Source organism: Heteronotia binoei, chromosome 11, assembly GCF_032191835.1.
Source record: "Heteronotia binoei isolate CCM8104 ecotype False Entrance Well chromosome 11, APGP_CSIRO_Hbin_v1, whole genome shotgun sequence".
Classification (NCBI taxonomy): domain Eukaryota; kingdom Metazoa; phylum Chordata; class Lepidosauria; order Squamata; family Gekkonidae; genus Heteronotia; species Heteronotia binoei.
In genome coordinates this window covers 4496973-4522591 of record NC_083233.1, presented here as the reverse complement: position 1 = coordinate 4522591, position 25619 = coordinate 4496973, and the positions used below count along the sequence as shown (strand labels likewise).

The 25619-nt window shown below is 47.0% G+C and overlaps 1 protein-coding gene across 2 annotated transcripts in view; it reads left to right on the top strand.

Annotated features, from left to right (window-relative positions):
* The window catches only part of OPHN1 (oligophrenin 1), a 138732-nt gene that overhangs the window by 75744 nt on the left and 37369 nt on the right, over positions 1–25619 (top strand). For both annotated transcript variants that reach the window (XM_060249713.1, XM_060249711.1), the window contains exons 11-14: positions 108–186; positions 3261–3294; positions 8023–8085; positions 11016–11090. In XM_060249713.1, coding sequence (XP_060105696.1) covers positions 108–186; positions 3261–3294; positions 8023–8085; positions 11016–11090 — 251 coding nt within the window. The remainder of the gene's footprint in view (positions 1–107; positions 187–3260; positions 3295–8022; positions 8086–11015; positions 11091–25619) is intronic.

Below are 25619 nucleotides of genomic sequence, written 5' to 3'. Positions count from 1 at the left end.
GGCCCCTCCCCCCTTACATTTTGTTTGGTTTACTTCATAACTGCAAGGAGGGGGGGGAAACTATAAGCCAGATTGAGTTTGGTCTCCTGTTGCTGCCTCTCTTGCAGGCCTGGGACCATCACCCTGCAAGCCCTTTCAGAAGCCAACAGGCGTCTCTGGATGGAGGCCATGGATGGCAAAGAGCCGGTAGGTGCTGTGAATGTGGCTGCAAAGGACCCAAGCTGTTGCCCAGTCTTCATGCCAGGGGCACTGCCTTCAAAGTGCTGCCTTGTGCCAGCTGCTTTATATTAGTAAAGCCTCACCCAGAAGAAATCCTCATTGAAAACAGTTCTGAGGCTCTGCATTTTCCAAATGGCTGAATGCAGTGCCAGTTCTGACAAGCAGTTCCCTTTCAGTTGCTTCCTGGGATTGATCCTGATCGTGTGCATAAGTGCCAGGAAGTCAGGCAGGTTGATGTGGCTGGGACTTCTCTCTTGGCCTGACAGGCCTTCTGGGGCTCTTCAGTTCCTCTTTGTGTGTATTTTGCATCTGTGTCTTCCTAGACTTAGTCGAGTTCCTTCTTTCCAGCACAGTCTTGGTACTTGATGGTGTTCACAGAATCCCCCAGGGTCATCTAGTCTAGCCCCCCGCACAACACAGGAAACTCACAAATACCTCCCCCTACAGTCACAAGTTCAGCATGGTTGTCAGATGGCCATCTAGCCTCTGTTTAAAAACCTCCAAGGAAGGAGAGCCCACCACCTCCCGAGGAGGAAGCCTCTTCCACTGAGGAACTGCTCTGACTGACAGGAAAGTCTTCCTGCTGTTTAGCCCAAAACATCCAGCAACATCTCTGGTCAGGACTCTGGTCAGGCTCCCATCCTCGACAGCAGTGCCAGGGGTTCCACCCGGTGGAGGAAAGAAAAGCACAGCTGGGTGTTGTCAGTATATTGGAGACACCCAGCTCCAAAACTGTGGACGGCATCTCCCAAGGACTTTGCATAAAGGTGAAACAGGCTGTAGGACAAAACTGAGCCTTGTGGAACCCCTCATTACTGACAGCTGGTCTCCCGCAGCAGCCCTCTGAATCCTCCCCATAAGGAACGACGAAAAGCAGCCCAAAGTGGATCCTCGATTCCTGCTTCTGCCTCAACCAGAAGGTGTGACCTGCTGTATCCGGGGCTGCGGAAAAATGTGCAACAACAGCCAAGAAGCACAACCCCAAACCAGAGCCTCCAGCCCGGGATCTTGCCTGAAGCCAGACTGCGCAGGGTCTCGAGCAAGGCCTGAAGCTGATCTGGAATCCCTCAGCCGTTCTGGGCTGCTGTTGAAGAGCCAGATCCAAGTCCTGTCAGAGAGCTCTGCAAGCCCAGAGCCAGGATTTTTGTTTAGTGGGGCACATTTTTTTGTGGGGTCCCTAATCATTATGCTTAATGGTGTAACTTAGTTACATTGCTTCAGAACAGCATTTCTTTTAACCAGCTTCTCATGTCTGACACAGCAAAGTAGGTTTAACTTGGATGTCTTTTACTGAAGAAACATCCAGGGCTTTTTTTGTAGCAGGAACTCCTTTGCATATTAGGCCCCCCTGTTGTAGCCAATCCTCCTGGAGCTTACAGTAGGCCCTGTAAGGAGAGTCCTGTAAGCTTTTGGAGGATTGGGTATATCAGGGGGTGTGGCCTAATATGCAAAGGAGTTCTTGCTACAAAAAAAGCCCTGGGAACATCAACACTAACATTTTAAAAATTTGCAAACGCGGAAGCTATGGTCGGGGTAGAATGCTTACACAGAAGGAAGACCTACAGAATGCCTTGGACCTAAAATTAAAGTTAAAATCAATTAAAGTTAAAATAAATGAATAATGAGGGAGAAAAACTCCTCTCTTGGGCAAGTGTAAAGTGAAGCCTGCTCAGCCCATTTCCACTCAACTGCACCCAAAAAAGGGGTGGGGGAAGGGGAGGTGGATTTGCGTCACACAGAAAAGGTGCAGATAAAGAGATCAAGCAGCTAAGTGCGATAGATCATGTCAAGCAAGGGTGGCCAACAAGGAAATAAACTCTGCAGCTGAGCCAAGAGTCAAAATTCAAAGGCGAATGCCAGCAACTAAAGAAGTAGCATCTCTTCCTCCTCCCCACCCCTAAAATCAGAAGTTCACTTACTGTTTTCAGAGCCATAGGAAAAAGACTCCTCTCTCACATGCACTCTCTCCTTCCCCCTCCCTGCCCAAAGGAGGAGGAGGAGGAGGGGGGGGGAGTCCTTAGGTAGATGCAGGTGGGCAGCCATGTTGGTGTGAAGCGATAGAACAAAGCAGGAGTCAAGTATCACCGACAAAATTTTATTCAGAATGCAAGCTTTTGTGTCCTAGAAGCACACTTCATTAGACAGTTTGTCTGATAAAGTGTGTTTCTAGCGCATGAAAACTTACATTCTGAATAAAACTTTGTTGGCCTTAACGGTGCTAATTGACTCCTGCTTTGTTCTAGTGGAGGGGAGGCTTTAGCTTTGTATCACTTCTGAACATCTTTTGCAACCTTAGGAAAGACTGGGTTGCAATTTATGCAGGGATCCACCTGTGGATACACCCTCCCTTTTTTTTTACTCTGAGGAATCACCCTAGAAAGCAGATTTGAGAGCTGAAAAGTGCATTACGTTCCCTTTGCTGGACCGGCAATTTCCAACTGCCTGTCCCTGGAGGTGAAGGTGACAACGGGCACCTTGGCAGCTGATTGGAGGGTCCATAAAGGAAGAACAGGGATTTGATTGGAGGGGCCTGGACTGCCACCCCCCACCCCAGCTATAGGCCTGGAGCTTTGATTCTTGAAAGCTCCCCCCCCCCCCCCCAAATCTTGTCATTCTCTGAGGTGCTCCTGGAATCACACCTAGTTGTTCTTCCTTGGGAGGGCTCTAAGGTAGAAACCTTAAACTGCTCCACTGTTAGCAACATGCTGCCCTGAGCCCGCTAGGGGAGGGCGGGATATAAGTAGAATAAAATAAGAATAAATAAATAATAAATAAATGCCATGATCTGCATTCAATGCATGTTTTGCATTTGAAAGGCTGCATCTATTATGTTGTGTGACTATTAATGAACCTGATCAATCTAACTGCACTCTCATTTGTGAGGACCCTGAAAATTTCCTTGAGTCTTTGATGGATTTCCTTGATGTGTTTTCCCTGCACAATATGAAAAAGGAAAGTTCCTTGCGTGGTGAGAGTTTAAAATGTGCACTTCTTATTGCCCTCTGTTTTTCTTTACCATTCTTTCCCCTTTTTCTCTTCAGATCTACCACAGTCCCATCACGAAGCAGGAGGAAAGTAAGTTGCTTGTCTTTCTCTTCAGAAATGTTCTGCTTAAATGAATCGGATTGCTGAACATTATTGCTAAGTTGCTGCTCTCTGCTGGATTTGTTGTGAATTGCAGTGGCCTGCCTAGTGCCCTGTGTGCATTTTTGAAATGTGAGGCAGGGGCAGGTAACTGCTCAAGGCAGGGCTGCCAAAGACCTCGTGAGCCCCCAGGCAGAGATTCCACCCAGACCCAACCTGCTTGTCCTCAGCGTACAAGTCACCTGACCCCCCAGGATCATGTCCTGCTGAAGAGTTTCTGGAAGTCCCTGCTGTCCTTGACCCCCCCCCCCCCCCCGCCTTCTTGGACTCAGCCCAGCTGTCCCTTTCCATGGGAGGCTGCTGCTTTCAGCTCCCGGAGGCCCCCCTCCCCAGCTTTTGGCCTTGCATTAAAGAGGATTGTGTGAGTTTGTGCCACACACGATCGGTGTCTGTGTCTGTGTTCTGTTAGCATGGACCACAGAACTGTATGAACCATGCTAATAATGTGGGTGAAAATTGTAGACTTTGCTGGCATTGGCTTCTCATGGAGGCAGCCAACTCGGAAGGAAGCCGTGAAGCTGACACCAAAAAGAGACTGTGAAGCTCACAAGCAAAATTACTCGACTCTAATCAACAATTGATGAAGATCATAAAGTGAATTTATATCATTCCCACATAATTTATCAAAACATGCAAAAGACAAAAACACTCAAAATTTGTCCATGGATTTATACCAGCTATGACTCGAAGAAGTAAACCTGCTGGGGTTAAAAGGCTTCCTTTCTGAAAAAGTTCCATATATACAGACTGCTCCCAGGTTCACGGTAAATGCAACTTTTCGTATAGACTTAGTCTCTCTCAAATGATACAGTGAAGCCTGAATTGTGCTTCTGGATGTCCCCAAAGTCCGACAACAGAACGCTGGCTGGTCTTTGCCATTTCACGTGTCACTTTGTCAGGTGATGGGACCAAACTGGTGATGCAATCACTATCCAAGCCTTACAGAGTTTTCTAAATAGGATTCATAATTACGACGAGTCAAAACTGGCTTCTCTAGGCTGCCTGGGCATTTGGAGTTCTCTCATCACTCCAGGACATCCTACTGTCCACCCTGCCACCCGCCAACCATGACCGTCTCTAATCACCTATCCAAAGGAACAACACTGGAAAGAGAAGTCTCATTGCCTAGCTGATCCAGTTGAAAAACCTTCACTAAATTCAACTCTGATTTTGCTCCCGACACCAAACGATGACAGTTACCAATACCTCCTCTGTGAGATCACACTGACACCGAAGGAGCATCCACAGCTTCAGACCAACTCAGGCAAGTCGGTGTCTGAAGTCTCAACTCGGTCGCAACTCAGTGTCTGAAGTCTCAACTCGGAATAACAATCACCTAACAAGCCATCTCCACAGTCCCACGTGGCAGAGGATCTCCCCATTTCACCTTCAGAGGACGTCAAATCATATGGTGAGCTCATTAAATGGATGGCTCATACTCAGTCAATAGAATTTGTTCAGAACGCATCCGATCCAGTGTTTGTAGTCACCCCACCATCACCTGTCCTCCTGGAAGAAGTCCAAACACTTATAGACAAGCAAGCTATAGAACCAGTGCCTCCAGTCTCTCATGGTAAAGATTTCTACTTCCAGTAGTTCTGAAAAAAGATGGGGCCTTCCTCCGACCAGGGACCTTTAGGTGTTCAGTGACTTCACCAAAAATTCCACTCCGAATTTTGGAAAGTGGATGGCCACTTTGGAATTATATCGTGTGTATTTCCATATCAACACACACTCCTGCCACAGTAAATACCTGCATTTTTCCATTGGGTCAGACCAAAACCAGTACAAGGTACTTAACTTTGGAATTTCAACAGCTCACAAGTCTTCTCCAAAACCATGTCGGTCATCACAGCTTATTTACAACTTCATAGGATAACCCTGTTCACATATGTAGATGACCGACTGTTAGTTGCAGGGTCCAAACAAGTCCTCCTCCACAACGTAGAGATGATGTTCTTTCTCTTACAAAGCCTAGGTCTCTGAATAAATCTGGAAGAGTTGAACCTGACACCCTCCATGTGGGTGCAGTTAATCAAGGCAGTATTGGACTCTCTGCTCTGCAGAACCTTCCTCTCACTGCAGAGAGCCTGAGACATCATTTCACTGATTCAGCTGATCCAGTCCCAGGAAGTCACCTTGGCTGTCCAGATACAACAGTTTTTAGGATTGATGGCAGCAATTACCAACATACTAGTTTTTGCCAAGCTGCATATTCAAATTTTATAACTCTGGTTCCTCAGGAACTTCTGACCAACTGTAGATCCTCCCTTGCTCCACCCGCTCCTTCCAACACGTGTCCTGAGGTCACTGGAGTGGTTGTGCCCTGTTTCATCCCCCAGTACTGCCAGTAACCATAACTACAGATGCATCACGATGGAGATGGGGGGGCCTCTCATGTCGGGACTGTGTGTGGGAGGCCCATGAGTGTCTTTCTGGAATTACTAGCCATAAAACATGCCCTTCGCTCCTTTCATCCACTTCTCTCAAAAAAGGTTATCTCCATCCTCATGGACAAGACCACAGCATTAAGTGACATCAGTCCGGTGGTGGGGGGAAGGCACAGTCTCCAGAAAGCTATGTGCCCCGGTGCTGGACATTTGGATGGAGTGCATAGCTCATCACTTCTTCATTAGACCCATACCTCTTCCAGGGGAGTTGAATGTGCAAGCAGATCTCCTGAGTCAGGGAGGTGCCTCCCTTCACGAGTGGGAACTGCATTGGCCTTACATATGTCCAGTCTTCTGAGCTTGGAGATGACCTTCAGTAGTTGTATTCACCACCAGTCAGAACCGGAAGTGTCCCAGGTTTTGTTCCAGAGGGGGATCAGACCCAATGTCACTGGGAGACAGTCTCCCATGTGCAAACTAATTTCTTTACATGTTCACATGTCTTCCTCTTGAGGGAATGCATCAGATGTATCCTAGTGTCACTATGGTGACCATGTCAGCATTGGTTCCCACTCATTCTTCAGCTCTCCAATGGGATCTTTCATCATTTCCCTCCAGCTACGAACCTACTACTGACTCACGGGGTCCAGGTACCACATCACGACGTGCCTCACCTCATACTCAAGCTGGACTCCCTCCGTTCCCTGTCAGGGTACAACACGTTTAACTGATTAGTAGGAAGCTGTTTAGTTGCAAATCCTACAACTGTAGGATTTTTGTTTTTGAATCACAGGGCCCCATTATCTTGCTCTCCTCCCCCCCCCCCCCCCCGCCCCACAGCAGGTCTGGCGGCTATATTTGGCTTCCTATTGTGTCTCACAGACTCTGGCCTGAACCATTCCTCTACAGGGTATACCTTGCAGCCATTTCCACCTATCATGATCCTATTAATGGGTACTCAGTGTTCACTCATCCAGATTCTAAGCAGTTTCTTCTTCATCTATGCTCTGCGGCATACAACCCACCCCTCCATGGAATTTGCCCTTGGTACTGATGGGGAAACTCTTTGAACTGATGACCACCTGCTCTCTACAGCATTTGTCATGGAAGATGACATTTGGAGTGGAGTGCATTGTAAGGTCCCTAATTTTTTTGTCTTATGCAACCCAAAACTGGGTTCTAAAATATCCTCCCAGAGACTTTCCAAGTAGCTAGTTAATATCCTAGATGTAGTGAGGCCTACAGGCTCCAGGAAGCCTGTATTAGAGTGGCTACAGGGTCTCCATTTCTCAGAATCCTTTCTGTCCCTCTGATTGGGTGGCAGCAGTTTTGGAGGGAAAACTTGCTCCATGGAGTGGGACCGGAAGGAAGGAAATAAAGAGCCAAGCTAGAAAGGGAGGATTGTTCTCTCTCTGGAAAGCTGAGCTGGAAAGAGGGCTGCAGTCATGAGAGATCCTGCATCCAAAGTGTGGTGAGTCAGTGGGAATTAGAGGAAGGGAACGTATAGTTAGTTGCACAAGGGCTTTTATTTCTAAAAACCTTTACTGTTTTTCCATGTTCACTATTGCAGTAAAAGTTACAACTCACTTGATTTTTCTTGGGCACTTACAATATACTGCATGGGTCTGCACATGGGAGTTGTAGGCAAAAACATCTGGAGAGCTACCGTTGGCCACCCCTGATATAGGGGATGGTGCAGAATTGTTTTCTGTTGCCCCAGAAGGTTGGACCAGAACCAATTAGTTTAAATTAAATCAGAAGAGTTTTCATCTCAACATTAGGAAGGACTTCCTGACAAAGTTAGTTCCTCAGAACAGGCTTCCTCAGGAAGTGGTGGGCTCTCCTCCTCTGGAAGTTTTTAAGCAGAGGCTAGATGGCCATCTGGCAGCAATGCTGATTCTGTGAATTAGGCAGATCATGGAAGGGAGGGCTGGAAAGGAGGAGCCAGGAAGGGACTGTTGGAAGAGAAGGCCTAGATGTTGTCTCAAGCCTCAGCCTTCGCGGGTGTGTGTGTGTGTGTGTGTGTGTGATATAGACAGGCAAACTGGGTTTTCTTCATGTTTATTCTCATTTAATGTAGCCTGATTACGCATGGAAATGACAGAGAAGGCGCATGCTGCTGTCTTTGCTACAGTGGGAATTATCGGTCCTGCTTTCGTTTTAGGAGCCCGGTTTTTTGAGGGAGCTCACCTGCCTTTCCTGACACCAATAGCTAAATAGTAACTGTTGTCTTGTATTTTCGTTCTTTTTCCTTTTTGCCCCCCAACAGTGGAGCTGAATGAAGTTGGCTTCAGATTTGTCCGGAAATGCATCAATGCGGTAGAGACCAAAGGTAAGTTTGGAAGCTGTTTCTGTTGCTTCCCTCGGCCAGGCTGATTTATTGCCCCTCAGCTTCCCCAGGCAAGGATAGCTTGGCCAGAGGTTCACCGAGCAGCTTGAAAGCAAGAGCTCTGAGTAGCACCAGTGCAGCAGAGACCGACTTTTATGTCCATCATAAACTTCTCTTTTGGGAGCTTGCAATAAACGTTTGGTGAACAACAAGACCGAGTACTGGCAGGGAGAAAAATCATAGGGCTGGATTAAAAACTCCCTCATCTCATCTTCAGTCTACGAAGTAATGGAATAAGGAGGACAGAGCTGCTGGCTGCGTTGGGAGGCAGGGATTTCAAAGGGCTTCCTCATCAAAGTGTCACTAGAATAAGTGGCAGCGGTTCAGCTGAATCCTGCCCTTGACATTGAGGATCTCCAACAAGGTAGTTTTGCCATTGGGATTTTAAGTGCCTGGCTGAGGATTGCCCCACAAAAAGAATGCCAGTAGAATTCCTCAGCTAATTGATGGGAAATGCAAACGCGCTGACTTTGTGCTGCCATTTCTTTTAAGGTTCCTGATGAATTTTTCAGGCTGGAATATTTCTGGGGAGAAATCAGCTGGAAGCCAACACACAGAGCCCATGGGAGTGTTTGAGAGAACCATTTCTTCATGTTAGGCAGGGCCAGGCCTCATTTTGGGCAGGAGCTCACAGGAGCAGAGCTCTGGAACCTCTAAATTTTATTGTGTTCTTTCTTTCCCAACTCCCCTCCCCGAACACACACCTCCAAATGCTTGTTTCTGGGCTCCATTGTTCAAACCCCTTGTAAGAATTTTGCTGAACTCTACGATTTGACAAACTTTCTAATATTCCCTCCCCCACAAAAAGTGGGAAAACAGCTGAAACATATAAAGCAGGCAGATGGAAATCTTCATTATACTACTGTGGCCACGTAGGAGAAAATAATTTTAGAATTATGATGGCAGTAAGGTTTTATTATGACAATTCTAATTCAAGAAGCATTTTCAGGTAGATGCTGAGCTGATAGAATTTCGTACACCTTCCGGTGATGTCAGGGGTGGTGTACGTTTGCATATGCAAACGAGTTACACAAATTAGTTGTGCTAATGAGCTCCAGCACCTCTTTTTGTATGAAATTACCCCTGGACAGGGCCACGTTCTTTTGCTCGTTGAGCACATGTGTTGTTCAGTCCATAAGACCTGGAGAAGGGAGTTAGGCACTCTTCAGGGAAAGGCAGGCAGCACATGTGTGGTTGAGGCTGGCTGTGGTTGTCTAGAAGGCACATCCAAGTCTGCCCTCTGTTCCTTGCATCCTTGTGGCGATTAGCAGAGCAAAGTTTGAGTTCAGTGACACCCTTAAGACCAACAAAGCTTCATTCTGGGTGTAAGAAGTGCACTTGCACACAGAAGCCAGAATTGAACTTTGCTGGAAGGGACCACTGGATTCAAACTTTGTTCTGTTGCTGCAGACCAACAGGGCTGCCCAACTGAATCTGTCCTGGTGGTGGTGAAGGTCAACAGATGGGCCCTTCTAAAAAGGTGTCCCCCATTCACTGCGCTGTCCTGGACTGCCAAGGAATACCAGGCTCCTGTTGTAGAGGCACAGAATGTCAAGCCCCCCGAACATCTCACACCTCGGAAAGCCCACAAGGTCACCATAAATCAGCTGTGACTTGACAGCAAAAAAAAGAAAATCCATTTCACCCAGGAAGGGAAAGCCACGTGGTCTCAGATTTCAGAAGCTGAGCTGGGTCAGGACTTGTAAGGGACACTCCCAGGAGGACCGACCCCCTCTGCAACTCCCCTGCCTTGAAAGGCCCTTGTGGGGGTCACTGCAAGTTGGCCGCAGCTTGTCAGCACAGTCCTCACACAACCCGGCACCGGATTCAGACAGGAAGGATGACTGTTCTGCTGTCTGCCCCACAACTGTGGCCTCCTGTTCTCTTCCAGGGCATGGTGGAGTCTTGGGACAGCATTCGCTGGCCAGAAGTAAAGGGGGAGGCAGGTGACTGACTTTAACGGGCTGTCTTCAGGAGAGGGCTTCCCTCTCTTTTGTTTTAAACTGGTGCTGCCAATCCCCAAACCTTGGGAATGGGTAAGAATCTAAATCGGAGCAAATGAATATGGCCAAAGGTTAACTTCTGGCGGACCCCTTGCCTGCCACGCTGCTGTGCTTGGGCACTGACCACCAGCCTCAAGAGAAGGGCTCATCTCTAGATCCCGGTCCAGGAACACCTGAGAGGCCAAGAAGATTTTTTTTGGGGGGGGGGGGGGGATGAGCTTTCAAGATTCAGAGCTCCCCTTGTTAGATAAACAGCCCGTGTGCTTCGATTCATAATGGGAGGGAGCAGAATCCGAGAAGCGCAGAGTTGGGAGGGGCTGTTCAGGCTGCTGAGTCCAACCCCCCGCTCAATGCAGGAGCGGCCTGACAAGTGCTCGCCCAGCCGCTGCTTAAAGACCGCCATGGGGGGGGGGGGGGCGGGGAGGAAGCTCCCCACCTCCCTCGGGAGCTGATTCTGCTGTTGAACAACTCTGAATGTAAAAAAAAGGTTTTCATACTATCCAGCCAGCACCTTCCCGCCCTTAATTTAAACCCGTGATTGTGATTCCCCTCCTCTGCTGCCGACAGGAACAGCTCCAGTGGTGAGCTGTGATTTTTAGCAGGAGGTGCACATGGCCAGCAGCCAACTGCACACGGAAACTTCTACCCCAAATTAAATGTGTTTGGTCTGAGAGGTGCCCCCAGGCTCAAACTTTGTTCTGCTGGTTCAGACCAACCCAGCTATGCCCACCTGAACCTGTCTGTCATCATTGGGAGTCAGCATTGTTTGTTTGAATAAATGATGGCACCAGGTGGCGCTGTTGAGCTTTTGGAATGCAGCCTATCAGCTGTGAAGGAAATCTGACATCTGCTTGTTTCCTTGCTCCTTAGGGCTTACAGCCGAAGGTGTGTATCGAACGGTGGGCAGCAACATCCAGGTTCAAAAGCTCCTGAATGCTTTCTTTGGTAACAAACAGCGACTCACGGGGTTTTATGTCTGTGTGCGAGCTGTCATGTCCGGAAGCCTCCACTCCATGTTAGCTCTAGAAATCTTCTTTGTTGCCTGGCCCCTCCTGTTTGTCTTGCACCCTGGCACCCTTGCTCTCTTTCTAAGGGCCAAACTAGATGTGAGAGCAGCCGCAGCTCTGACTGGGGCGGGGGGGCACCACCACCATTTTAAAAGGACTGAAAACACCATGAGGGGCCATGGCTTTGTGGCAGAGCATCTGCTTGGCATGCAGAAGGTTCCCTGTACCACCCCAGGCACTTCCAGCTGAAAAGGACCAGTTTCTGCCTGACACCCTGGAGAGCTACTATCAGTCCAAGCAGAACATACTGACCTTGATGGACCAATGGCGCGATTCGGTCTAAGGCAGCTTCATGAGATCCTGATGGTGTCTCACATCTAGTTTGACCCTAGATGGCTTAGTGGTGCTGGAGTGTCAGCAAGGTAGATCTTAGATCAGAGGTGGCCAAACTTGCTTAACGTAAGAATAAATATCAGATGTTTGAGAGCCACAAGACACAAACAGCGGATGTTTGAGAGAAGGGAGGGAGGAGGGAGGGAGAGGTGGAAAGAAAGTAACTTTAAATGCATTCTCCAAGTTGCTGGCTGGGTTGGCAAGTGAGTTAAAGAAAAGTGCCTTCTCCAAAGTGGCCAATGGGGTAGTGGGGGCTTCGAATCGAGAGCCACACAATATGTGTGAAAGAGCCACATGTGGCCTCTGAGCTGCAGTTTGGCTGCCCTGTCTTAGATTAACTGTGGAAGAAGCAAATTGAATGAGGCAGAATGCATTTTCATCGTTACAGTATTCTTGACTGACACATTGTATTAGAAATAGATTGTTACTGAATCTCTCTCCCCCAGTTGATCTGAAAATTAGATGACTCTGGTGGAACAGCTGATGGAACAAAGTTTTTTTAAGGCTTCCACAGATGTGAGGGCTTGGGGATGTTCTCTTTCTCAGACCTATGGTCTGCCTTAAATTGGGGACCTGCAATGTATTTTGACATCTGCGGAGGATGTATTCCAAGAAGGAACTGCAGGTGGTGCTGTTTTGAGAAGAGGAGAGTATGAAATCTAATTTAATTTGATATAGAAAAAAAAATACGTAATTTTTCTTTCCAGTCTTTTTAAGGGGAAAAACACCAAGTGGGTTTGTGTTTATATTTATTTACTTCATTTATATTCTGCCTTCCCCCACCCCTGGGGAATCAAAGCATCTTATATCGGTTTCCTCTCCTCCATTTTATCCCCCCAACAATAGCCCTGTGAAGTAGGTGAGGATGTGACTGGCCTAGAGGCACCCAGCAAGCTTCCATGGCAAAGTAGGGATTTGAACCTAGGTTTCCCAGGTTGTAGATCCCAATCTTTCTAATCTGCTTACTGGTAATTTGCATAACCAAACGGACATTTGTCAGGTCTGGAATTGATGCATGCCTTCGAACTGTGAAGAACATGAGACTAGAATTCACAGTGATTTTGATAAATAGATACAAAATTAACATAAGGTCTAAGTTAAGAAGTAAAAGATAGAATGTTACATAACCACCCCGCCCCCCCCCCCCCATTGACATTATGTGAAACAGGAACAGCCGGTTGGACGGCAGCCTGGCTGGAAAGAATTCTGGTTTCATCATCTCTATGCGAGTGGTGAAAAATCCCAGGAGAGATGAAACAGTTGCCTCCACACACCCTCCCTGCTTCTTGGCCCACGTTATAATTGGAACGCCTTCAGGTTTTCAACTCTTTATGGTTGGAAGTATGTTGATAAGCTCATGAGGTTGTACAGAAGAACTAAGGAGAACTCTGAAGCTCAAATAAGGCCAGTACTTTCAAAGAAACAGAAGAAAATATGGTTATTCTAGTATTTACTTAGTGCATTTTTATCCATCTTTTTTCAGGGAATGTTAGTAATATGCGTCATTTTCCCCTCCTCTTCTTTTTTTTCTCATAACAACCCTGTTAGATAAGTTAAATTGAGAGTATGTAACTGGCTCAAGGTCACCAAGCCAGTTTCAAAGCAGACTAGTGGTTTGGTCTCCCAGATCTTAGTCCAACATGCTAATCAAAACAGCGGGTAGAAAGTCCCATTATGTCGCAACCAATTCATGACAATCCTGTAGGGCTTTCAGAGCAGGAGCCTTCAGAAGTGGTTGCCCTTGGACTTCCTTGGTGTCCTCTCATCCAGCGCTGATCCTGCTTAGCCTCTGAGATCTCATGGATTTGGGCTAACCTGGGCTATCCAGGTCAGGGCAGATGGACAGAGGTGGTTTGCTGTTCCCAGCCTGGATAGCAACCTTGGACTTCCTTGATGGTCTCCCATCGAAGTACTCACCGTGGCCAGCCCTGCTTAGCTTCCAAGATCTGGCAAGGTGATGCCATTCAGAAAGTGGGTACTCTGCATAGCTTCAGCACTGAATCAGGAGAGAGCAGGAGTGGATTCTACCTGGGGGCACGCAGGAAAATAGCAGTACTGTGACAGGTTGAGGTGTGCACTTGGTACATGCCAAGCTGAATAAATACCTGAAAAATACCTCAGACAATGTGATTTGGCTGCCGAAATAGCTGCACCCGAATAAAAGCCGATCTTGTACTGCTGCAGCGATACAACCCAGCGAGTGAACTCAGAAGGCATTTGAAGTTTAAATGCCTTCTGAACTAGCTGAGTCATGCCACCGCACAGCAAGATTTGGCGTGTGGACTCAGAAGGCATTTAAACCTAATTTAAATAGCTCAGTTCTCCAATATACCCTGTGGGGATGGTCCCCATAAGATGTAATGGTGCTGAATAAATTCAGGTTTCCCAAATATTAACCCAAATACCAATATAATACTAATATTATTCATGAATATATACTGATTTCTTTTTTTTGTCCAGTAGACTGAAATTGGGGGGGGGGGGGGGAACCATGATTTTTCTTTGCAAACTCCTAGTGAAGGGAGGGCCCTCTTGATTTTGGAAAGATAAAAGCCCCCAAGAGGAGGACTCTTCGTGTGCAGTTGGGGGAGGAGCAGGAGTGAAGCCGGGGCAGTCGGAGATGCAAGCAGAGCTCAAATTGTGCCCAGTATTGCTCATGGGGGGAGGGGGGGGAATGCAGCCAGTAGCCCAAGCAACAAGATGCCACCTCCTTTGTTTCTCTGTCGTGTTTAAAGGTAAAAAGCTGTGGGAAGAGCTTGGTTCAGGTCAGGGCTACAGCATAGAGGCAGCACCCCACACCATTGTCCACTGGACGTGGCATAATCCCCCCCACCCCAGAGAAGACCACCGGGCCTTTAACAGGATGTATAGGGAGGGTGTCCTTCATTTGCTTCCTTCTCTACGCCGATAACTGGGGTGTGTGTGATTACATCTGAAAAACAGCACAAAGGAAAAAGGTTTTAAGGAGCCCACCAGGGCTCCAGTCTGAATTCTTTTGCCTAGTCTTGTCTAACAGCTGTACTGAATCTGTAGAACTGTGGCCCCTTCAAGTCATGGAATCACCTTGAGGTCTTGTAAGTGACAAAGAAGACAGGGGGGAGCATACAAGCCTGCAGCTCTGAGGCTTCACAGTGAGATAAACTGGTGAAGTATGGAAGGATGAAGTCCTGCTCAGGCTGAGAGCTGGAGTCTGGATAAAGGTGCTGGAAATGATAGTCCGTTTGACGAGTTTATAAGTCTACAGTGAGCCATTCCCTATTGCTATGAATTTTGTGTGAGAAAGGACAGCTCTAGCCTAAGCAGGAGCACATTTCAGACTGAGGGAAAAACTCAAATTGACTGGGTGATGCAAGGGAGGCAGGGAGGGAGAGAAAAAGTCATCTAACTGGAGAAGGAGAGAGAGGCAGAACTATGAAAGGGAGAAATAGAAACGTTTTACATCAGCCATGTGTGTGTGCGCGTGCATGAAAATGAAGTCCTCAGAACCTCAGAATTAAACTATCTCAAGAAGTGTGCATGCGCATGAAAATTTATATCCAGAATCAGGCTTTTTTTTGTAGCAGGCACTCCTTTGCATATCAGGCCACACCCCCATGATGTAGCCAATCCTCTTGGAGCTAACAGTAGGCCCTGTACGAAGAGCCCTGTAAGCTCTTGGAGGACTGGCTACATCAGGGGTGTGCGGTCTGATATGCAAAGGAGTTCCTGCTACAAAAAAAGCCCTGTCCAGAATACATCTTTTGTCTTCAAGGTGCCCCTGGACTCAGACTTTGTTGTATTACTTCAGACCAACACAACTATCCACCTGAAGCCATAGATACTTAAAGGAAGGATAGTCAAAGATAGCTGAAGCAGCTAGCAAAAAATAGAGGGCGATTAGAATAATCAGTAAGTTATATTAGTATAGAGAGTTGGTAGAGAAGCACAAGTAGATAAAACTGAACAGTGGGGAGGAGGCATAACCATGCAGGAGAGGCGGGTGAGGGAGCAGAGACCGGAGCACAGTTAAAAGTTTGGTCCCCCAGAATTGACAGCACTTCAGAGCAGAGAGGCTTTGAGATCTGTGGAAAGAAGAAATCCTGAGAGGGGGGGAAAACAGGGATTTTTAAAAATTGACAAAAGTAATGCTTGAAGCTCTGTTGTCAAGGCAGCAGTAACAACAAACAGCAGTACAGAGTTTTTGGGCTGAGGGTGTTCTAGCAAAGCGAGGGAAAAGTGGGAAACTGCCCAGAGCTGAGGAGTGGGGGGAGCGACTGGAAGAGGGACTGGGGTGGGGCGGGGCAGGGAAAGGAAGGATTCTGAAAGAAACCAGATGTAGTGGAGTGGCAGCAAGATGCTGAACGAATGGATGCTCATGAAGCAGAAAGGAGGATGTAAATAGCAGGAGGCTGCAGCAGCCTGGTGTGTGTTGAGAGCGTAGCTGGATCTTGAAATATGCCATTTTATGTCCATGTGTGTTTTAAACTGTGCAGAGCATATCCGAATGCCAGATATGAGCCAATTTCATGCAGGCTGTGTTGATTGTGTTCTGACAAACCCTCCATGCTGAGAGAGGCAGTAACCTCTCCATTGCAGCCACCTGAAGGTCTGTTCACTGAGCAGCATCCTCTCCACAGCCTTCACAGGTGATCCCTGGGCTACCTTTTCTTTCTGCGTTGGCAGTTCCACTAGCCTAGGATGGAACAAAGTTCATTCTAATAGAGAGAACAGCTCCAGTGGGCAGGACAGTGGGCCTTCCAGTGAGAGATGGCTGTGGGTGGCTTTGGGACCACCATAATCTCTCTGCCCAATGTCACCTGGAGGTCGTGCAGAAAAATTATACCTAGGGGATTCGAATCCCCAAGGTTCAGTGTGCGTAAAAATAAAATAATCAGTATGAAAAAAGTGAAAATGTGCAAAATATGAAAAGTGTTAAAAAAACATAGTATGGGGATGTAGCAAAGGTAGGATCACAGTACACAAAATGTTTCCATAAGTGTATGCATTGCTTTTCTAACAACAAATAGCACAAAGGATCGCTTGAGTTATACCTGGAGAAGAGTAGTCCAGCCTAGCCTGATCTTCTCAGAGTTCGGAAGCTAAGCGGGTCGGCCCCGATTAGTATTTGGATGGGAGACCACCGGGCAGGTCTGAAGGTCTCTTGCCTTGGAAACCCCAGGAGGGCTTGCCGGAAGCCTGCTGCACTGGATGGCCCTTTCCACAGAGGGAGACCCAGCGCTGAAGGGGAGGAGTCTGGAGGGGGGTGGTCCTGGAGGCTGCTCTCAGGGGAGGCCCAGGGCACCGCAGGGGCCAGGGCTGCCTTTTCTCCTCTCCAGGAAGAGAGACCTTGTCTGAGCCCTGAGCTGGATAGCACAAGCTAACCTGCTCTCAGCAGCTAAGCAAGGTCAGCCCCAGTTAGTACTTGGATGAGAGACCCTCCATGAAGCCCAGGGTGGGTACGCAGAGGCAGGCAAGAGCAAACCACCTCTGCTCCTGTCTTCACTTGAACCCTGTCGAGTGGTTGCCATAAGTCGGCTGTGATTTGACTGTAAAAAACAAGGTTGTTGTGTATGTGTGTGTGTGTGTGGATCTGATGCTGAGTGAAGATACTTCAATTGTTTTTTCAGCATATTAATGTTTATAGTGAGGATATGAATCACATTTTCCATCAGAGATGACTTCCAAAATGGCTTTTAAGGGACGCTCTTGCATTCCTGCCGAAGGAGTGGGGAAGGCCAAGAGGGGTCTGGAGTTGGTTCCTTCCAAACGGGGGGGGGGGGGGGGGGATGCATGCGGTCAGGAACCTCTTCATCTAATGAAGAGGGTTTGTTTTTTCTTTCTTGGACTGGGCAAAACTTACTCTGATCTTTTAGTTCATCCTAAAGATGCCTTTTCTGCTGATGCCTTTTGCACCCCAGACTGTATCAGTTCTGCATTCCGACAGACGAGTAATGAGGATGCACCTTGGAAATGGGAAATCATGGAAATCTTTTCTTCCTGGGGATGGAAGGAGTCTGTGGGTGTGAAAATGCATCTTCCAGGCCAGCCACTTGCTGCCTGGGGCGTTTGTGCCCCCCCTCCCAAAACAAAGCATATCAGAATTCAGCTTCCCCCCCCCCCCCCCCAAGTAGTTTTTCTCCTGCCTCTGAGATCAGGGAGAGAAGGTGGCGCTTGCTGGGGGAGTCTCCCTGGGACACTGCAGGGAGTGATTCTCTCACCAGTTTTATTCAACATCCATATGCGTCCCCTCACCCAGCTGGCATGGGGGCTTGGGCTGGGATGTCACCGGCATGTGGACAAAACCCAGCTCTTTCTGTTGTTGGATGGCTGCCCAGACTCCGCCCCAGAAAATCTGACCAGGGCATTGGAGGCGTAGCTGGATGGCTACAGCAGAGCCGGCTGAAACATAACCCAGTGGCGACGGAGGTCCTGCCTCTATGTGTGTGTGTGGGAGGGGCTGGATCACACTGCCCACCTTGGATGGCACATCACTTGTGCCAGCCCAGAAGGTGAGAAGCCTTGCGGGGGAGTGGTTCTGGAAGCCTCGCGCTCAGTGGCCAGCCTGCTGCCTTTGCTCATCTCCAGCAGATCAGGCAACTGGCCCTTACCTCTCCCCTCGGGATTTGGCTACAGTGACTCTTGCAATGGTCACTTCCAGGCTTGATTACTGTAACTCCCTTTATGCAGGCTTGCCCTTGAGACTGATTTGGAAACTCCAGCTGGTACAAAATGTGGCAATGCGCCTGCTGCCTGTGCAGGCACACATCCAGCCAGCACTACACCAATTGCACTGCTTCCCAGTTGAGCACCAGATCTGCTTCAAGGTTCTGGCACTGACCTTCAATACCTTGCATGGCCTGGGACCAACATACCTGAGGGACTGCCTCTCCCCATTTGTGCTCTGCTGGTCCCTGGCCCAGGGGGGGTCTGTTTAGCCTCGGCCGGGACCAGGATTTTTCTTTCCTGGCCTCAGCCTGGTGGAACGTGCTGCCATGTGAGATCTGCCATTCCACAGAGCCTATAAAACAGAGCTGTTTTGCCAGGCTTTTGATTGAGGCAGCTGGCATCCAATAAAAAATCCCCCCCCCCCCCGCACCCGCTTAAGATGCCCAGATCAACAGCCTTCAGAATCTAGTGGCACCATTTTTGAAGATAGTGCTCATGGCACCTGGGGCAGTCTGTTTTTAAACTTCTTTGTTTTAATGGGGTTTTAGCTATTTATTAATGGATGTACTTTTGTTAAAGCTGAATGGCTGAGCCATTTGCCTGAGCCGGCTTGCAGGAAGGGCGGATATAAATTCTAAAAAGAAATAGAAAACGGTATCCTGCCTTCTTGTTCGGTGGACGAATTAGAAATTGGAGATTCAGGCTGCCCCATTCTGAATGTTACTTTGTTGGTTTTTTTCCAAATTAAAGGTTTTATTGTATTTCAGTTATAGGGAAGGGGAAAGGGAAGGTTTTACAGGGAAATATGGGAAAACAGGGTTGGAGGAAGAAGACAAGCACCTCTCTTAATTACATTTTCTTTCTCATTACATATACATCTGAATCAGTCATCATTCCATCTATATATTGCTTACAATGAGTATTTTCTATTTTGTCTCTTATAACATTTCTGCCTCTCTATAATTCTTATTTTGGCTTACAAATAGACATTTCTTATAATTGTGTCATCTTATGCAATATATTATACACTATCCATTCCTTATATAGTCTTTATGTACAAATATATTACTTCTTAGTTGTCTCAGTTTCCATACTGCGCCTCACCAATCACGCAGTGGCTGCCAAATCTTCTTATTGTCTTGTACATTTCCTTCTCATAATTTTGCAGTAAGCAAGTTCATTTCAGCTGTTTCTAAAAATTTCTGAACAAAATCTTCTTGTTTAGGTATTTTTTGCGTTTCCCACTGTTTTGCATATATTATTCTTGCTGCAGTTACTGCAGGAATCAAGAATTTGGTTATCGGTTTGGGGAGCGAATCTTGGCAACTATTCAACAAGTACTTCTCAGGTTTATGCTGCAAATTAGTCTTTAAAATTTTCTGTAGGCAACTGTGAAGTTGTTTCCAATAATTTTTCGCTAAGTCACAGTACCACCACATATGATAAAATTATCCTTTTGATTTTTGATACTTCCAACACTTCTTTGAAACATTTGAGTGCATCTTCGCCAGTTTGTCTGGTGCAATATACCATCTATAAAACATCTTGTAGAAATTTTCTTTGAAAGTAACTGATCTTGTAATCTTAATATTTCTTTCTTTATTTATTTTATTTATTTATTTATTTATTTATATCCCGCCCTTCCCATCGAGTGGCTCAGGGCGGCTTACAACATATATAAAACTAACATAAAAGTATAAAATTACACTTTAAATTAACAATTCACAATATATAATTAAAATAAAACATTTGTTATAACTATACATAATTAAAACAGCCAGCAGTCGTAAAGCTACACTCCATTCAGCTTCAGGTAAAAATTCAGTATACAATATACAGCATTCGGTAGTCGGTATACAGGGCCGTTAGTTGTGGGCCAGCCGGAGAGGACTGTCTTACAGGCCCTGCGGAATTGGGTGAGATCCCGCAGGGCCCTTACCTCCTCCGGCAGCTGGTTCCACCAAAATGGAGCCATTACAGAGAAGGCCCGGTCTCTTGTGATCTTCAAGCGGGCCTCCTTTGGCCCGGGGACAACCAAAAGATTTTGAGATCCCGATCTCAGTGCTCTCTGGGGAACATGCGGGGAGAGACGGTCCCTCAGGTAGGCAGGTCCTAGACCATATAGGGCTTTAAAGGTAATAACCAGCACCTTGTATCGAACTCGGTAGGATATTGGCAGCCAGTGCAGCGCCCGAAGTCCCGGCTGAATGTGCTCCCACCTTGGGAGCCCCAATAACAGCCAGGCGGCGGCGTTCTGCACCAGCTGCAATTTCCGGGTTCGACACAGGGGCAGCCCCATGTAGAGGGCATTGCAGTAGTCCAACCTCGAGGTGACCGTAGCATGGATCACCGTTGCTAGATCGTCGCGTTCCAGGAAGGGAGCCAGCTGCCTAGCCCGCCTAAGATGGAAAAATGCGGACTTGGCAGTGGCTGCTATCTGGGCCTCCATAGTTAAGGAGGGCTCCAGAAGTACCCCCAGGCTCTTGACCCTGTGCGCCGCCATCAGCGGCGCACCGTCAAAAACCGGAAGGGGTATTTCCCCCCCTGGGCCACGACGGCCCAAGCAAAGGACCTCTGTCTTCGCTGGGTTTAGCCTCAGCCCGCTCTGTTTGAGCCACCCAGCCACAGCCTGTAGCGCCCGGTCCAGATTTTGTGGGGCGGAGACCGGCCGGCCGTCCATAAGCAGATAAAGCTGGGTGTCATCAGCATACTGGTGACAACCCAGCCCGTACCTTCGGGCAATCTGGGCGAGGGGACGCATGTAGATGTTAAATAACATCGGGGAAAGAACCGCACCCTGAGGCACCCCGCAATCAAGCGAGTGCCTCCGGGACAGCTCATCCCCAATCGCGACCCTCTGTCCCCGATCTTCAAGGAAAGAGGAAAGCCATTGCAAGGCCAACCCCTGAATCCCCGCGTCGGCGAGGCGGCGGGCAAGTAACTGATGGTCGACCGTATCGAACGCTGCCGATAGGTCCAACAACATCAGTACTGCCGAGCCGCCCCGATCCAGATGCCGTTGCAGGTCATCTACTAAGGCGACCAGCACCGTCTCCGTCCCATGGCCCGGGCGAAAGCCGGACTGAAGAGGGTCAAGGACGGAAGCGTCATCCAGGAAGGTCTTTCATATATCTAGATTTTGATTGTATTTTCGTCCACCAATCTAGTGTTTTATTTTCTTCTATTTTTAAAGTATCAGTCTCATCCAGTACATTCTCATATGTAAGAATTTCTTCAAAGTTTAATAGCTTTGGTTGACACAATGCTTCTAGAGGTGATATCCATTTTGGAATATGTCAATATATTTGGGGTTTTATCCACTTCCAAGTTAAGTATATTGATCTTCTAATTTTATGAATATTAAATACATTCTTCATTGACACATTTTGACACCAAAGATATGACTGCCAGCCATTTGTTAAATCAAAGCCTTCCAAAATTAACAACTTTTTGTTCTTTAAAGTAATCCATTCTTTGGTCCACCTCACAGGGTGTCTGTTGTGGGGGGGGGGAGGTAAAGGAGATTGTGAGCCGCTCTGAGACTCTTCGGAGTGGAGGGAGGGATATAAATCCAATATCTTCATCTACCTCACAGGGTTTCTGTTGTGGGGGGGGGAGGTAAAGGAGATTGTGAGCCGCTCTGAGACTCTTCGGAGTGGAGGGCGGGATATAAATCCAATATCTTCATCTACCTCACAGGGTGTCTGTTGTGGGGGAAGAAGGTAAAGGAGATTGTGAGCCGCTCTGAGACTCTTCGGAGTGGAGGGCGGGATATAAATCCAATATCTTCATCTACCTCACAGGGTGTCTGTTGTGGGGGAGGAAGGGAAAGGAGATTGTGAGCCGCTATGAGACTCTTCGGAGTGGAGGGCGGGATATAAATCCAATATCTTCATCTACCTCACAGGGTGTCTGTTGTGGGGGAAGAAGGTAAAGGAGATTGTGAGCCGCTCTGAGACTCTTCGGAGTGGAGGGCGGGATATAAATCCAATATCTTCATCTACCTCACAAGGTGTCTGTTGTGGGGGAGGAAGGGAAAGGAGATTGTGAGCCGCTCTGAGACTCTTCGGAGTGGAGGGCGGGATATAAATCCAATATCTTCATCTACCTCACAGGGTGTCTGTTGTGGGGAGGAAGATAAAGGAGATTGTGATCTGCTCTGAGACTCTTCGGAGTGGAGGGCAGGATATAAATCCAATATCTTCATCTACCTCACAGGGTGTCTGTTGTGGGGGAGGAAGATAAAGGAGATTGTGATCTGCTCTGAGACTCTTCGGAGTGGAGGGCGGGATATAAATCCAATACCTTCATCTACCTCACAGGGTGTCTGTTGTGGGGGGGGAGGTAAAGGAGATTGTGAGCCGCTCTGAGACTCTTCGGAGTGGAGGGCGGGATATAAATCCAATATCATCATTATCATCATCATCACAGTAGTGTACAAGTTTTATAGTAAGTCTGCCAGTCCAGTAAAGCAAACCCGCCTCGTTGTTTAGCATCCTGCAGTGCTTTTAGTTTAATTCTAGGTTTCTTATTCTGCCGTATAAACATAGAGATCATTTTATTTAATTGTTGAAAAATTATTTTGGACAGGGGAATAGGTATCATTTGAATAAAAACAGTAATTTTGGTAATATATTCATTTTAACTGTTGCAATTCTTCCCATTAATGAAATTTGTAAATTTTGCCATTTCTCCAAGTCACTCTTGATTTCTTTTAACAACCTATCATAGTTGTCTGTTTTCAATGTTTTAGCTCCGGCTGTTATATATATATTCCCAAATGTTTAATCTTCCAATTCTTTAATCTGGGTTTCTGTTATATTTTTTGCTAAAAATTTAGTTTTCTTATAATTCACTTTAAAACCTGCAACTGTTCCAAATTTCTCCAATTTCTCCTTAAGCCTTTTTTGGATGTTAATGGATCCTCCAATATAAAAACCAAGTCATCAGCAAACGCTTGAGGTTTATAGGATTCTCCCCTTGTTTTGATTCCTTTTATTTCTTTATCAGACCGTATTTGTTAATTTAAGTATTCCAACATCAAAATAAAGAGTAAAGGTGACAGCAGACAGCCCGACCTTGTTCTTGGATGTTACTTTGGACAGGTGTGGGGCAAGCACCATGATAACAAAACTGAGCTAGAAGGGAATTCACTCACTGACTTCCTGGTTCCTGAGACTGTCCCGCCTTCTAGTGAGGCTGCTGTTGCCTTTCATCACTTAGTCCTGCTCTGTACGCTCTCTCCCCCCCCCCCTCTCTCCTTTGAAATATTTGCCCCTTACCCTCTTTTTGCAGTTGTTCATTAGACTCCTGCAGAAATTGGCAGGACCAGACTTTCTTGATGACTGACTTTGCTGAAGATAAAAAATCAAAGTGCAAACAACTATTTAATACCTTCTGTTAGGACCACTGATGCAGCGCAGCACAATGTGCCAGCTTTTGAGCTCTCTCTTCCTCAGGTTAGATTTTTATTTTTTAAAAAAGAGCTGTCAGGCCAAAACAGCTGCCTTCAGAGTTTTGGGAAAGCCAGGATTCCCCACTCGGAGCTTGGTGTGTTTTCTGTCTGAAGCTTCTGCTGATGTGAAATCCACATTGGCTTGGCTGAGTCCTTTGCCGTCTGCATCACACGGCAAGAACTGAGGTTGGACTGGCAGGCCCCTGGGAATCCTCCCTAGAAGCCCTCAGGCAATGGGCTGCTCCGCTTCTTGAAGAGGAGGATTCCTCCCCCCTTCCCCATGGCAGCTAATGGAGTCTCTATTCTGCTTGTCCCAGAGCCAGAACACTTAGCCTTTTTCTGCCACAAAAATGCTGTGGCTGCTCAGCTAATCTAAACATGAGGAACATGTGCTTTGAATCCTCTCTGTTCTTCCCTTGGTCAGCTTCTGGCTTCCAGTGCAGAAAGGAATTCTTCAGGATACAGTTAAGAATAATAAGATGCAAGTAAGAGGAAGGCATTGTAAGTGGAGCATCAGGCAAGAACCACCGAGTTGAAAGGGACCTCCAGGACCATCTGGCTCACCCCCCTGCACAGTGCAGGAAATTCACAAAGGCTTTCCACACCCCCAGTGACCCCTGCCCCACGCCTAGAAGATGGTTTAAAAAAACCCCAAAGAAGAAACAAATGTGATCAATAGATTCGAATTGTTCTGATTGCAGGAGAGTTCATGACATATTTATGAAAACCTCCAAAGTACAGAGGATAAGTATGGTGATAATCACTGTAATTGGTGATAGCAAGTTACCCTAACCAGCTTAGCATCTGCAGAGGCCATTGACTGTGCTTAAGCCCTGGTTCATACAAGATAGGATTTGCTGAGTTGGAATTTTTCTGGCATCAGCCTTTCAAGATTTTATCCTGAGGAGAAGAGGTCACCGGAAGGCTGTCTTAGTAGACTGAGATGCTCCCCCTTGGGTTTCTGGATGCTGCCCACTTGTGTGACAAGCTTGTGTCCATTTATGGTTTTGTGCAGAGACTGGTTTGTTGTGTGCATACTGTAGAAGGGCAAGTATTGACCAGTGGTGGTCTCTGTCTGGTTGGAGGAGGAAGAGGTGAATGCTTCCCTGATGCTGCCCTGCAAGAGTTCTGCCTGAGTGGGCAGGGGACCAAGGCTGGCATTTGAGCTGGTTGCAATGATGGAGCCTTGTGGCAGGGTCTGTGCTTAGTGGCATTCTGTTGCTGGTGAAGAACTCTTTGAGATCTATACACTTGTTGGTGAACCACCTAAGGCTTGTGTGGGAGAATTACAGTTGTCCAGAATGGGTTGTGATTGACTGATTAATACAGTGCCAAGTTAAATAGCAATAGATCGCTTTCTCCCATTTTCTCCTTGGCGCTGGCTCTGTCCCTGGACTTGTTGATTGCTTTTTTTTTCATTTCACAAATGTAATCTTAAAAAGTTCTAGACTGAAATTCTTTAGATGTGTACCCTGTTTAACTGGAGCAAAGGTTGTTGGACTTCCTGGTAGGTAGTGCACTGAGTGATGTGGTCTTTCTGGTAGACAAATCTGGAAAAGTGTGAGGATATGGTGCCTTCCAGTGGTGATGTATGGTGCCTTCCGATAAACCTTCTGAATATGTGAACACGATTTCCAACAATCCCTCTTCTAAGAGAAACACCACTGACACCTACTGATTAATTTAGGTGTCACTATCTATTTCATACACAGGTCAAACAGATCAGTAGTCAATGTGAAATAAAACGATTTAAGATGAATTAAAAGCATGATGACTGGGGAAGGCAAAGGCCAACCCCCCATAAAAAGTCTGCCGTGAAAACATTGTGAAAGCAACGTCACCCCAGAGTTGAAAACGACAGGTGCTTGCACCTTTACCTTTAAAAGCAACATAAATTTACATGCACACACACACATTACTTTTATGCCACTTATCCAAGAACACAATTAAAATAATAAAAAACAACAATTAAAA